The sequence below is a fragment of the Mesoplodon densirostris genome, chromosome 4 (genome assembly GCF_025265405.1).
Source record: "Mesoplodon densirostris isolate mMesDen1 chromosome 4, mMesDen1 primary haplotype, whole genome shotgun sequence".
NCBI classification, from domain to species: Eukaryota; Metazoa; Chordata; class Mammalia; order Artiodactyla; family Ziphiidae; genus Mesoplodon; species Mesoplodon densirostris.
In genome coordinates this window covers 129359757-129374118 of record NC_082664.1, presented here as the reverse complement: position 1 = coordinate 129374118, position 14362 = coordinate 129359757, and the positions used below count along the sequence as shown (strand labels likewise).

At 42.2% G+C, this 14362-nt stretch overlaps 1 protein-coding gene across 4 annotated transcripts in view; it reads right to left on the bottom strand.

Annotated features, from left to right (window-relative positions):
• The window catches only part of CSNK1G1 (casein kinase 1 gamma 1), a 151543-nt gene that overhangs the window by 7384 nt on the left and 129797 nt on the right, over nucleotides 1–14362 (bottom strand). For all 4 annotated transcript variants that reach the window (XR_009531800.1, XR_009531799.1, XM_060097196.1 and 1 more), the window contains one exon: nucleotides 7390–7496. Coding sequence is in view for 2 of the 4 variants with exons in the window: in XM_060097196.1 (XP_059953179.1) it covers nucleotides 7390–7496 (107 nt within the window). In the remaining 2 variants the exon portion in view is untranslated. The remainder of the gene's footprint in view (nucleotides 1–7389; nucleotides 7497–14362) is intronic.

The following is a 14362-nucleotide window of genomic DNA, read 5'->3' as shown; positions in this document are numbered from 1 at the left end:
AGCTGCTTTATTCCAAACCTCATCATCAAAGTGCTGCAGGCTAGGCAGCAGGGTGGAAGCAGGCATTTTTGGAAGAAGGATGAAGAAGGCTTATTTCCCAGTCTAACACCCCAACCTGAAAGTCTCATCCTCCTTTATACCGAACCAACGGTCCTCAGGGCTGCATGAGAAAAGCCTGCACTGTCTGCCGCTTGATACAGAGGGCAAAATTATTTAATGTAACTTCGGAGGTCAGTGGGTATGGAGGCTAAATTAAGGCAAACAAACACCAAGAAAAGTATGATGTCTGGAACTCTAGGAGGCTCTCACGATGCTACCAATGAAGGATTAAGGATTCTTTCTAATCTCATCCCGCCCCCAGCCAGCTAGCTACCTGGCGTAGGCAGGAGAAGCCCTGACCCTAATAACTGTGTGAGCCCAGATCTTTTAACTGAAATCAGCACAGCCTACTCTTCATTTGGAGAGGATCAACGCCACAGTTGATCACCAGGAAGCATCGGGTTGCAGGGTCCTCCTCAACTTAAGCTTTCCGAGGCTGCTGCTGTGCCAGACTGGGTTCAAGGACTGACCCTGCTTAGGGTGGGGCTGGGGCCTGATGCCTTCAACAGCCACAGCTCTGACACACCCTTTAGCTCGGGTACCTGCTCTGTACTGCTGTCTTTGGAACAGGAAGCCCCTCTTGCTCAGGCAGCGACTATTCCAGAAGGGGGTGATGAGGGCTATGGCATGGCTGGTGCAAAAGATATGTTCTTGCCAGGAAGCTGACACATGGGAAATGAGAACGTGAGGGGCAGAAAGTGGTGGATGAGTCAAAGATGCCATGTGATGGAGGGGAGTAAACTGGAAGTGCCACTCAGACTTGCTGGATCCTTGAAATGAAAGCTTTTCTCAGAAACTATCTTTGGGTCTTTTGCCTAATCCTTCTGGGTTTTTTTGTTTGTTTGTTTGTTTTGGTACATGGGCCTCTCACTGTTGTGGCCTCTCCCGTTGCGGAGCACAGGCTCCGGACGCGCAGGCTCAGCGGCCGTGGCTCACGGGCCCAGCCGCTTCGCGGCATGTGGGATCTTCCCAGATAGGGGCACGAACCCGTGTCCCCTGCATCGGCAGGCGGACTCTCAACCACTGCGCCACCAGGGAAGCCCAGTCCTTCTGGGTTTAATGTCAAAAATATTCATACAGAAATAAAGGGCTGTTGCTTACTTCCGCATACCCCTAAGTCCTCCACTGTAGCTAAGGTTCCCCCCTTTTTTAGTCAGACCCCTTTGTATTCCCACACCCCATGGACTAGTTATCAAAAATTTGGATAAAGTGTCTTCTTAGAATGCAGAAATAGATGTTTACACAGACAAAATGATGGGCTTTAACCATAACTGAATGAATTAAACATGGAGATGTTGGAAATAGGAGCTTCTTAAGAGAGTCTTAAAAAAGATTTTCTAAGAGTATAATGACATATGTGATGTACTATTAATGGGTGTCAATATAGTCGCTAAACAAAGTGTCCTTTGTATTTAGAGGCTGAATAAATTCTTTTAAATAAAAATGACCAACACTTTTGATTGTTTTCAGTCCTTAAGGGAATCCCTGGGGAAGGATTTTTAAAAAAAGGTCATTTTTTTGTACATATGCTTTAGAAGACAGACATTCTTTCAAGCTGAATGTCCAGAAATTATTAAATAAGGTGAATTAAATCTCATGGGAGTACCAGTACTTCAATAGGGCTAGCTACCTGTTCCCTGTTAACCATGATTTTCAGAGGGATCACTAACATTTAAGTCAGTTTTTGTTCTTATGCTTTTCAGAGGATGCTAAGATGATGATTTTGTGTTTTTAAGTTAAGAACAATCATTACAAAGTTTGAAATACTGTTTTGGTCCATTTCAAATGATACAGTTTCTCTTTTACCTCCTCCAAGGCAAGTCATAAGAATTAATATCTACTTATAAGCATATCATAACCTGATGTGCAAAGCTGAATTCACCTGACTGGAGGAGAGTGTGAGCTGTGGTTTACAGCCTTAATTTTTGCTAGTTACTGTAGTTAAAACTTCAGCACTAGCAGAAGCTTTTAATAATTCTACCCACGAGGAAACGGGCTCCACAATCAACTCTTTGGTTTCTGTGGTGACTACCAGCAATAGGACCTGTTAAACTTGGTCAGACCCCAGACCAAGCCCACTGACTGGCTCCATACAGATGTCTTATTCTCAGAAGAGACTGAAGGCAAGTGATGAACTCTTCTTGTATACTTAGGTTTCCTTCCAGCTGATTCTTTGATTGGCTCTCCCTTCAGCTATTCCTTTACTATGTTTCTCTGCTGTACTTGTACATTCTTCCCTTGCTCTAATGCCTTAAGCCCCACAGTATCCATCAATTCTTCCTTAACCATCCCTGTCAACACTGACCTCTCAAGGGACAATACCATAAAAGTGTCCTTTCAAGCATGCATGTCTTATCTCTCCAGGTAGATTGTATCTCAGCTCTTTGGGGAAGGCCTTGAGACCCCCTAGAGTTCCAAGCACAGAGTGGATGAACACAAAGTAGGCCCTGTATTTCCAGTCAGGATCATGTGACTGATATCTCACAGGAAAAAACGGACCACCATGATGTCAGATTACACAGACACATGTTTGCTAAATAAATAGGCCAAATGTACTCCTTTTTTTTTTTTTTTTTTTTTTTTTTTTTTGCGGTACACGGGCCTCTCACTTCTGTGGCCTCTCCCGTTGTGGAGCACAGGCTCCGGACGCACAGGCTCAGCGGCCATGGCTCATTGGCCCAGCTGCTCTGCAGCATGTGGGATCCTCCCGGACCGGGGCACGAACCCGTGTCCCCTGCATCAGCAGGCAGACTCTCAACCACTGCGCCACCAGGGAAGCCCCAAATGTACTCCTTGATACTGTAATACTATAAATTCTATCTCCATAAAACCCAATTGTTATCTTCAATACATCTCTGTCCCTTGGGAAACCCTGTAGGCAACTGGGCTTAGAGAGTTAGGGTACAGAAACTGGTGCCCAACTCAGTTGCTGAAGACCAAGAGAAACAAGGTAGTCACAGAGGCCAGCAGACTGTTATCACCACACGGAGTATCATCCCACACGTGCAGTGTAGGAGATTCTGGCTCCAGACCACAGCAGACCAATCAGCTCACGAGCACCTGGAGCTCACAGGCAATGCCCAGGAAGCAAGGCAGGGAGGGCACTGCCTTACAGTGAGAACGTGCCCCACCCAACGTGGAGCCGCCAGGGCTTCCCCTTCAAGACCCGCATGCTGCCCCAAAAATGCGTTCAAGGGACCTTCTCCAGGAGTGGGAGAGAGACTCCAATGTCTCACTAGCCAAGTCGGCCCTTGGCCCACTATATGCTCTTGTAAGAAGGGAAAAGAAAAGAAAAGGAAAAAAAAAAAAGACAATAAATGAAAAACAAACAAAAAACTCAAAACAACAACAACAACCACAAAATGTCCATCTCTCCCCCAAGAAGCAGCTCTCTTATTTGGAGATACTCATATTCTACTGATGGAAGAACCAGCTGAACCAAAAAGAAAAGTCACAGATTTTTCCAAAGCTGCTAATTTTAAGGTTAGAGACCGAGCCACAGAATGTGAGATTATCTGGCAACAACTGTCCTTGGAATTGTGAGGAATAATTAGATTCTGATTATACAACTGGTACAGTAATCTGGTCTTCTTACCTCTGTCCCTCTCTGCCTGATAATATCTAGCTGTATTAATTTGAGAAAAAATTCACTCAGCTAAAAATGAAGAGACAATTTTGGATACTGTGGGATACTGTTCTGACAGGAGGAGGCTGCAATGTGGTGGGTTTGGAAGGAAAAAAGGATCAGATTAATTGCTGGGTACAGGCCTGCCCATCCCCACCTTGTGTATCTAGTTCCCCAGTCTGGGTGGGTATGGCACAAGGTGGCATACAGGAGCCTTTGAGTGTTCCTAAGGCATTTTGTTTGGCTTTGCCAATCCCAACCTAGCCTGGTCCACTCCCCTAGCATGTGGACTGGAGAGAGGGACTCACCACAGGTTGAGCATTTTCAGGCAGCTACAGAGTGTGTAAAGAGAAAAACACAGAAAGGAAGAGAAAGAGAGATATTAGTCCACAGAGGTGGGATGGAAGCGACTCCCTGTGAGCCATGCAAACATGCAGTATGTGTCTGTGTTTAGTTTCTTCCTCTGTCAAGGCAGGGTGAGTAGGCCCAGGCCACTTGGTCCCCACACTAAAGTGGAGGGGGCAGGTGCCTGATAGAAGCATCGAGGTGGGAGCTGGATCTCAGTGAGGGCTAAGGCAAAACAGAAAGAGTTGGTGGGAGCCCCAAGAGTGGGCTTTCCTGGGCAACTTCCAGGAAGGTAGCAGGAGAAAGAGCATATATATGATCCTGCCTGTAAGAATTCAATCAGGAACCAAGGCCAAACCATTTTGGTTCCCACATGAAGTCTTACCGTGCAATTTGTTAAGCTAACCTCCCAAATATTCTGAGGGAAAGAGAAGTCCCTAGCCTTTCTGTAAGACCAACATGCCTGACCAAAGCAGCCAGCAGTTAGCTCTTTCTCTAGAGGGGAAAACAAGCTTAAGAGACACTTTATCTTATAAGGAGGTGACAAGCGAGGAGGGTCACTGCTCGGATTAAGGTATAACTGCCAGAAAAGGGCCTAAGTCCCATTCTTGTTAATTCTCAGAGAAAATGAGGTCCACACTTGCTAAGCTGTAGCTAAAGTCAGTGGATAACCAAAAATTCCTGTGTTCTTACCATAACAAAAATCAGCCAAAAAGCTTTGCCTTGCCTCACTACCCTTCCAATCACCCTTAAACAAGGACATGTGTCCTATATCTAGAGAAAAGGGTAAGTTAGATGTTTATTTTGTTTACAGAACAAAAAATGAGATCCTGCTATTTCTCTCCTCCTTTACACGAAACAAGCTGGCTGAGGAACCCAAAATCAAAAGCTGGGAAGTGAAGGTTTCCACACAGTTTCCCCAGTACTCTAGCTGAATCTTAATGTAGGCAACAGCCCCCTTTTTTCCACAAGCAGGCTGCATGGACAAATGGCATCACAGCTGTGTGCAATGAGGAGTTGTGTGGGATGCCCTGTGCTTCTCTTAGCTGTGACTTCTTCCCATGAAAGTGATCAAGCAGATGGACACATGGCTCCCCCGCCCCCAACCAACACATAGAAGGCCAAGAAGAAAAACACATGGCTGTGCCCTGACAGTTCCCTGGACAAGATGGATTGGTAGCTCATGAAATCACTGGGGGAAATGCCACACAAAATGTCCTAAGCCATGAGTTTTTGGATGACATTTGGTCAAATACGATTGCTCCCCTCTGGTTTCCACATCTTTCAGAAGGCTCACACATGGCACAGTGGTCTTTGCTACATGGGGAGACTTTAAATTCTCTTTACATCTAGAATTTAGATTATACCAGAACAGAACACACCAGATTGAAATCTGTGTGTGTGACTGGTCCCCTATCTTATACACAGAACACAAACACCACACTCACATACACAATTAGTGTACACATTTACCAAAATGAAATGAGATAAATGGGTTCAAAGATAATTCTGTATAGGGCATATTATAAGACTAAAGCCCATTCAATCCTGGTATTCCAAGTATAGTATGAAATCCAGAGCTCAACTTTTGGCCTTCAAAGTAATAGCTGCAACTGTGAATTGGGAGTGAGGTGGGGATGGGAAAGGGCGCAGCCATCTTTCAAGCCCAGACAATGTTTGGATCAGACCACAAGCATTGCCATCAGACCCAGTCCAGTGGTTCCCAACCTCAGCGACATATTTGAATCACCGGAGCTTTAAAAACTCCTGATGCTCAGGCCACATCCGTGATAAGTTAAACCAGAATCTCTGGAACCAGGATTCAGGCATTTTTATTTTCTAACATGCCCCAGGAGACTTCAAAGTGCAGCCAAGGTTGAGAACTCAGAGGGTATGAGTACCACACTGTTTATTTGGGAGAATGAAGTTTTGTCATGGAAACTGAAAAACCATGAGTACCATTAAAACTTCCAAAGCCCGTGAGAATAGGGAGCATGTTTCCTTTTACTAAAAATGGTCTCCTCCTGGCATTGACCCCCACTCCCTTGTCCTCCTTACGTATTAGTGCCTTACATTAACCAGGAGAGGAGCATCTGAAGCTGCCTACAGTCAGTAGAGACAACAAGAGAGAGTCCAAGTCACTCTCGGTTGCTTTTTATCTACTGGGTAGGAATCCTCAAGTCCTGGCTTTTAAAGGAAATGACCTCTCGAAAGAAAAGTGAGCTCACCAAATAGATGGGCAGCAGAGCAGAGGAGTGGGCAGGGGGACAACCATGAAAAGTTGTATCTGGAAGAACGCAGATCTTGACTAGCCTCTACCTTTTACTGAGGCATAAGCATGTTCTGGTTTGTACTTAGGCTAGTTGGAGGCTCAAGAGATCACTTAAGGCACAATATCACTAAAAATATGTTGCCTGCTTCTGAAAACAAGATACTGGGATAGCCTGGATGTTCTCAAAGGGTTTATAAGAAAAGTCATCCACACCAGGTGTGGCAGCAGTTACTGATTTGTGAAGGACTTCTCTCTCCCTACCTCATGTTACCTTGGAGTTTAAATCTGGACCTGAATTTGGGATGGGGCCAAAAGGGAAAGAAGTGATAGAAATGCTGCTTTTGCAGCAGAATCAGCAGTTATTTCACCTTCTACCCCATTTTCTAAGAGTTTAAACACAGACCATGCAGAGAGCACCAAGGGGCTGGTGGTATGGGCAGGGCAAGACATTAACATGCAAGAGAAGCAGAAAAGGGAGTGGGGTAACCTCCTCACCCTCTTGGGATTAGTGTGATTTCCTCTCCATCCCAAGACTCTTTCATTCAACAAGTGCAGAGATTATTTTTCTTGACTGACTTATCTGAGTCTCTCTGAATTCAGAATCATTTAAGTGAGAACAAAAGGGCTCTGAGACCCTTGTCTAGGACTATAGATGCAAAGTGGTTAGCCAAGAGCCAGAAATCAAATGCTGTTCAGCATGGCCCATGGTTTAGACAAGCAGATTTCTCTCTGTGTCCCTTAGGGAGCAAGAGGCTCCAGGGCCCCAAGAGGCTCAGGACTGCTATCTGCTGTAGCTCTCATACCATGATTCTTTTAGTTCACTATGTCTTTTCATCCATGTGGACTAAAAATGTGACTGTCTTCTCAGAAATCACAGCTACAGAAGGGCAGCAGCAGCCTTAGGGTACCATGCAAAACATAAAACGATCAGAGGAAGAAAGCTGTGGGCACAAGCATGAGGTATCCAGTCTGAAGTGAGCAGCACATGAGAGGAGGAGACAGAGAAAACGTTTTTCAACTCAAGAGCCCCCTTGAAAGATGAACGTACTTAGCTTCCTCCACTACCTCCACCTCGGCGTGAGCTGTGATTGGTGCATTGGAGTGGGTTCCCGTGGGGTCATCGACATTCAGCTCTCCATTGGTTGAGCTAACCACCTGAAACAGAAGGACAGAGTGTGACTGACACCACGGCAATCGGAGCCTCCTGCCAGCGCCACAGAGGGTCACTAAGGGAGATCTGGTCTCTAGCTTAGGTAACAGCCAGGCAGTGTTTTCCTGGGTTGGGGGGCTAAATGTCCTAACTTAGGGAATGTTCCCAGACCCATATCATGTGAGAACACAAAACTCAATGATTTAATTATATAATGATGATAACTTTCATACTGAATGCCTACTTTGTGTTAGGAACTCTGCTACATTGTGTTGTGTGTGTGTGTATAGCAATTTGATCCTTACAAAAATCGTATAAAATTTTTGGTCATATTACTGTCTTTAATTCTATTCCTCTCAGTTTATTATGCTATAATTATATACAGACTCAGTGATGATGTTTAAAAAAATTCTAAAAAGGAAATCAATAGTGAGCATCAAAAACTATAAGCAATCACACTTTCCTTCAGAAATTTCTTCATGGCTTTGGACCGTCAGTTTGAAGTTACTCAACTAAGACTGCCACATCCTCTGTGGTGAGACGGCAGACAGTAAGGAAACACTTTCCCTTGGAAGACCAGTCTTATTTCAACAACCTTTATTTCAGGTTCAGTGTCATCCCATTTCTCACTGACGGTCCCCGAATTGTAACTGAAGGCTCTCACTCCTGTCATCTGGTTAGGTGGAACCGATCAGGCTTCTCTAGCTTGTGCAGCTGCTTCTGTCACCTGGTTTCATTTCCAGCACATGATTCCTGTTTATGTGGGTGCTGGGAAGTGGGAAAAGGGACCCCGCTGGACGAACTACTCTGCTGTTAAAGACCTTGGCTGAAACATGGGAGAGAACCACAAAATAGGATAAATGGTTCAGATACCATACGCCCTTGGCTAAGTAACTTTTCATCTATATGAGACTGCTGCTTACAGACTGATGTGAGAATTATACAAGAAAATGCATGAGACAGTGTGTGGTACAACAGCTGGTACACAGTAATGGAGGCAGCACAGCGCAGTAGATGAGACATGGGCTCTGGATTTACTCAGCCCTGGCTCTGAGCCCTAGCTCCACCACTTACTTGCTGTGGGTCCTTGGGCAAGGTCTCACTCTTTCTGTGCCTGAGCTTCCTAATCTGTAAAACGGGCAAACAATGCTGCTTACCTAATTGGGTTACTGTGCAGACCATCCACAGAAAGTGCTTAGCCCAGTGCCATGGTCCATGGTAATGGCTCAATAAACGTTCATAGTACTGTTATTCTCCCTCCATAAATGTTTACTCTTATCTCTCTCTAGATCTGGGGTCCTCATTAGCAGTTAATTTGCAAAAATTTCCTGCACACTTATAAAGAGGAAGGTGGAAGGAAATGTTTAATATAAGGAGTCTTTGAGGAAAGGGTAGACAAGGTGAATACTATTTACCAGAAGTCTATGCCCACCATTATTTCTAAACCAGAACTATTTATTATTCTTATTAATTATACAAGCTTTAAAAAAATTAAAACAATGCTGTACAGTTAGTCAAGGAAACATACAATATTAAACTTGGACTTAACCCATGGGAGACCTAAGTTTCTGCTAGTGATCAAATTTAGCATCTCTGATCAATGGAACAACCTAACCTTATTTATCTCCTGACATGATATGATGAATACTACATAACATTATCTATATAGTATTCTTGCCAAAAAAAAAAGTTTTATCTGAATCTAAGTATGATGGAAAAAAACAGACAAATCCAAAATGCAGGACATTCTATAGGACAACAAGCCTGGATTCTTCAAAAAAGACATGCCTCAAAAATCTTTTTTTTTTTTAAACACAGAGGTGACTGTTATAGATTAAGAGATTAAGAGACTAAGAGACTGAAAAAGACAAGAGACATAACAACCGAATACAATGCAAGAACCCTGATTAGATCCTGAACACTATAAAATTAATTTTGGAGACAACTGGGGGAAATGTGATATGACTGTACATTAGCTATTATGGAATTATTAATTTTCTTAGATACGACAATGGTGTTGTTGGTTACATGAGAGAATGGCTTCATTCTTAGGAGATGCAGGCTGAAGTATTTTGGGATAAAATGTACTTACAAATAGTTTAGAAAACATCCCCCTCCCGAGTTAAGGCAAATATGGCAAAAATCAATCATTTGTTAATCTAGGTTAAGGATGCACACAGGCTCACTGCACACCCCCCACCCCAGCCCTTTGCTGTAGATTTTAAAATTTCAAAATGGAAAGTTGAGGAGAGAATGTTTACAGACTGGAGAAACCACAGCCTGTCATGCTAATGTTGTCCTGTTAATTTTCTCAGCCTATATATGCTTCTTGTGGGCACATTCTGGCTGCACACTAGTGATAATGCTGGTAAATTCATTCTGTGAGCACAAGGGTTAAAGGAGAAATCACAGTAAGTTTTTTAGTAAACAATTCAGGAACTAGACAAGATGTTAAATAAAATGTCCTGGCCTCTACTGACGTGAACAAAGTGATAGTAAGCATCACCACTGTGAATTACTTGGTGACTTTGGGTCACAGCACTTGCTTACAGTGTTTTGCATGTCTCACACTCTCTAATTTCTCCTTACTATGTTGCCACTTGACCCACAAGCAATGTCCTTGAGCAATCTGAGGAAGAAGAGGTTATCCCCATTTTACAGACTAGACATCTTGTCTGTATCCATGAGTATCTGGTCTCAAACAAATCAGGCACAAATGGTAACCTTACCACCAGTTGTCTAACCTAGAATATACTTGAGAATCAATGGCAACTAATCTGGGTCTCTAGAGCATCCACTTAATTATTTCAGGTTGAAGGTACAGTTCGTCAAACCACTGAACAGTTGCCTAGATGAGCAGTGGAACAAAAACCTAGTGTAGGTGACCCAAGAGCTGGATTCCAGGCCTAGCTCTACCATCAACATTCTCTTTGAGCCCTGGTTTCTAATTCTGTAAGATTAGGCCGATAACCACCTTGGTCCTATTTACCTTATAATTATTATGGTACTTAAATAGAATGATGTTTATTTTAGGAAAGCAATTTGAAAAACTGTAAAGAACCTAACGAATGTAACAAATTATTAGCATTTGAAACTATCATTTTTATACTTTTCCATTTATTATTTTAGAATAACTTAATTAAAAAGTAAGTGTTATTTGTATATCTGGAATACTGACAATTTATTTTGCTGCAATCACTATTAATTTTTTTTTTTTTTTTTTTTTTTTTTGCGGTATGCGGGCCTCTCACTGTTGTGGCCTCTCTTGTTGCAGAGCACAGGCTCCGGACACGCAGGCTCAGTGGCCATGGCTCACGGGCCCAGCCGCTCCGCGGCATGTGGGATCTTCCCCGACTGGGGCACGAACCCGTGTCCCCTGCATCGGCAGGCGGACTCTCAAGCACTGCGCCACCAGGGAAGCCTAAGGATTGGCTATTATTAAACTTACAAATTTTTGCAAATGAGATAATTAGAAACTGATATGTGTGTATATATATGTTTATATATATATTTTTAATTGTTAGGTTTTATTTTTATCAGTTATATAAGCACATTGTGTAAAGAATCAAATATTTCTACAAGGATTCTTAGGAAAAACAATAATTTCTTTCCTCCACTCCACCATTTCCCCTTCCTTTGTCTTTTGCTTTCGTATCTCTGAATAACGTGCATCTTGATTTGTCACTTTTAGGCAGTATATTCACCTTTTCCATCTTTCTATTCTCCCATTAAAGTTTATACTGTAATTCAGATTAGATCAATCCTTAGTGTTTATATTATGACTATTAAAAGCTATTTACGGCTGTGTCATGGAGTATACCATGGTTATCTTTCCTTCTTTGTGTAATTTCTTATTTTCCATGGAGTTAATGATCTTTTAAAATTTATTTTTACTTAGCTTTTTGTAAATTTGTTGCTAATCACTAATTCTAACCAAACTCTTATCATTTACCTACTTTCAAGATATTCTGACATATCAGTATCCTAGTCATTTCATCATTTTGGTAAAATTGCTCTCAAGGCCTCCTGACCAGCTCTGTTTGGGACAGGCTGTCCTCTTCTACTGGAGTACAACTGTCATCCTGGGACCTTCTATCTTTACCATTGTATCAATATTGCTTCTTTCCTGCGCTGGATCTCGTTTCCTGGATCCCATATTTACTCTTTTCTTGGTTTATTCAATCATTTTCATAGCACACATCCTCCTACAGCTTCATAAGGGTGCATGAGATATAAAATTCCTGAGACCACAGACTTCTGAAAACGTCTTTATTCTATATTCCAACCAGATTGACAGTTTGGATGAGTACAGAATTCTAGGTTGGAAATAATTTTCCCTCAGAAATTTTGAAGGTATTGTTCATTGCCTTCTAGCTTCCAGCATTGCCATTCAGAAATCTGAAGCTATACTAAGTCCTGATCCTTTATTTGCATGTGACTGTTTTCTCTTTCTGGAAGCTTGAAGGATCTTCTCTTTGTCTTCAGTGTTTTGGAATTTCACAATGATATACTTTGGCGTGGTTCCACCATCTATTAAGCTGGGCACTTAGTGGGCCCTGTTGATCTGGAAACAAGTCTTTATGAGTTCTGGGAAATTATTTCGTTAACGAGTTCCTCCCCTCCACTTTCTCTGTTCTCTCTCTGGAACTCCCATTATTTAGAAATTGGACCTTCCAGACTCTCCTTAAATCTTATGTTGTTTTCTACTATTTTTTTTAATTAAAAAAATTATTTACTTACTTATTTATTTTTTATTTTTGACCGCATTGGGTCTTAGCTGTGGCATGTGGGATCTTCATTGAGGCATGTGGGATCTTCCGTTGCGGCATGCAGGCTTCTCTCTAGTTGTGGCATGCGGGTTTTTCTTTCTCTAGTTGTGGTGCGCAGGCTCCAGGGTGTGTGGGCTGGCTGTGGCCCGCAGATTCCAGAGCGTGTGGGCTCTGTAGTTTGCGGCACACAGGTTCTCTAGGTGAGGTGCGCGAGCTCAGTAATTGTGGCATACAGGCTTAGTTGCCCTGGCACTTGGGATCTTAGTTTCCTGAACAGGGATCGAACCCACGTCCCCTGCATTGTAGGACGGATTCTTTAACACTGGACCACCAGGGAAGTCCCTGTTTTCTACTATTTTTATCTCTCTTTGCTCTACTTTCTGGGAGATTTCCTTAAAACTTTATCTTCCAAACTACTGAGTTTTATTATTATTTTTTTAATTGTCAAAATTTTTATTTAGAAATGAATTTGAAATAACATTTCTTCCATGCCACATGTAAATTATTAATAAAGTTGTGATGAAATACATTGTTTATGACTTGATCACTGTAGCTGTGGATTTCTAATCTGAGGAATGTATGTAGCATTCAACTGATGCACCAGTAATTATTCCTGGTCTTAAACTGCTCTATAAGCAGCAACTGTTTCAAGCATCAACAGGAAGAATATAACCAGTATCATTATTTTTTGCTCAGATAACATAAGAAAATTACTGAATTTATTATCAGTTTGTTTAGGCTGTATTCATCAGAGCACACGTCAATATATGTAAACTTGAGAACACGAATATTTCTTATGAAAAGAAAAATAAAACACTCAAACTATTGAATTTTAAATATTTGTTTATTATGTTTTTAATTTTGGAGAGCTCTTTTTTTGTGTGTGTGCTTTTAGAATGTTCCTTTTAAAGGTAGCATGCTGTCCTTGCTTCACAGTTGCAATATCTTCTATCTCTGAGGTTTTTAATAACAAGGTATTTTTTGTTGCTGTTATTGCTTGTTTTGGTCTCTATCTTACTAAAGGCTTTCCTCAGAAGTCTGATAATCCCTGAGTGTTTGCTCATATTTAAAAGCGGAAGAATGTAAAGTTAACTGGCACTGTGAGTACCGGGGTGGGACTTTTAAGTATCTCACTGCAGAATGATCTGGCTGGGCCATTTCATTAGGGAAACCCTGTTGTCAGTAGGCTCAGATGTTTTCTTTGGGGCTGGTTAGACTCCCCAGAGCTGACTCAATCTCCTGCCTGCAAGGTACATACCTGACTATCAGCATTCTGAAGTACTAAATGGGGAAAGCAGGCAGTCAGTATGCACACATTCATTTAACCTCCCCTTTTCCAGTATGGTATTCTGCCCCCAAATGTGCCTTGTATCTCCTAATCCAGAGACCCTCTTTTTTGCCCTCTCCAAAGAATAACTCTTTGGTCTTTGCTGGAAAGGAGGAGAACGTCTAGGGATCTCTGGTTTCCCAAACAGACTTTAAACCAATCTTTATTTTAGCACATGACCCTCCACACCCACCTCCCCCTTATAGAAGGCCAATTTCTGAGGCTTTTGGGGATCCCCCAGTATAAATAGGCTCTCAAGCTTTCCCCTGTGTTGGCTCAGAATCTGGTTTTCTCGGGACTCCTAAGTCATTTAATAATTGCCCATCTGCTATCCAGCTTCTAACAGCCAATTGCTGTTGCCTCCTCTTCTGTTTTCTCCATTCTTATATGGATTTATACCTTAAAAAAATCTCCTTATCATTTTTTTAGTGTTGTTTCTGGAGTGGGTGTGTTCAATCCATCATTTTTACCTATGAGATGTTCCTATGAGATCATTTTTGGTTTAGAGGACAAAGCTGTCTCCTAACTTCCTGTGAATAACACAATCTTCAGTGAGTCACTCCACGTAAAGGCATATCCTCAACAATCAGCCTATCAAGATGCGTTTCTATGTGAAAAAGGCTTGCCTATCCCTTTATAAGAATTTACATTTGGTAGCTCTGGGTTCACCTGTGTGCCCCAACTGGTGGTGTCACTTACCAGTCTGAGAAAAATATTCAGGTTAAGATTATTAAAATAGTGACATATATGAAAAGTTAAGAGATGCAAGGTGTTC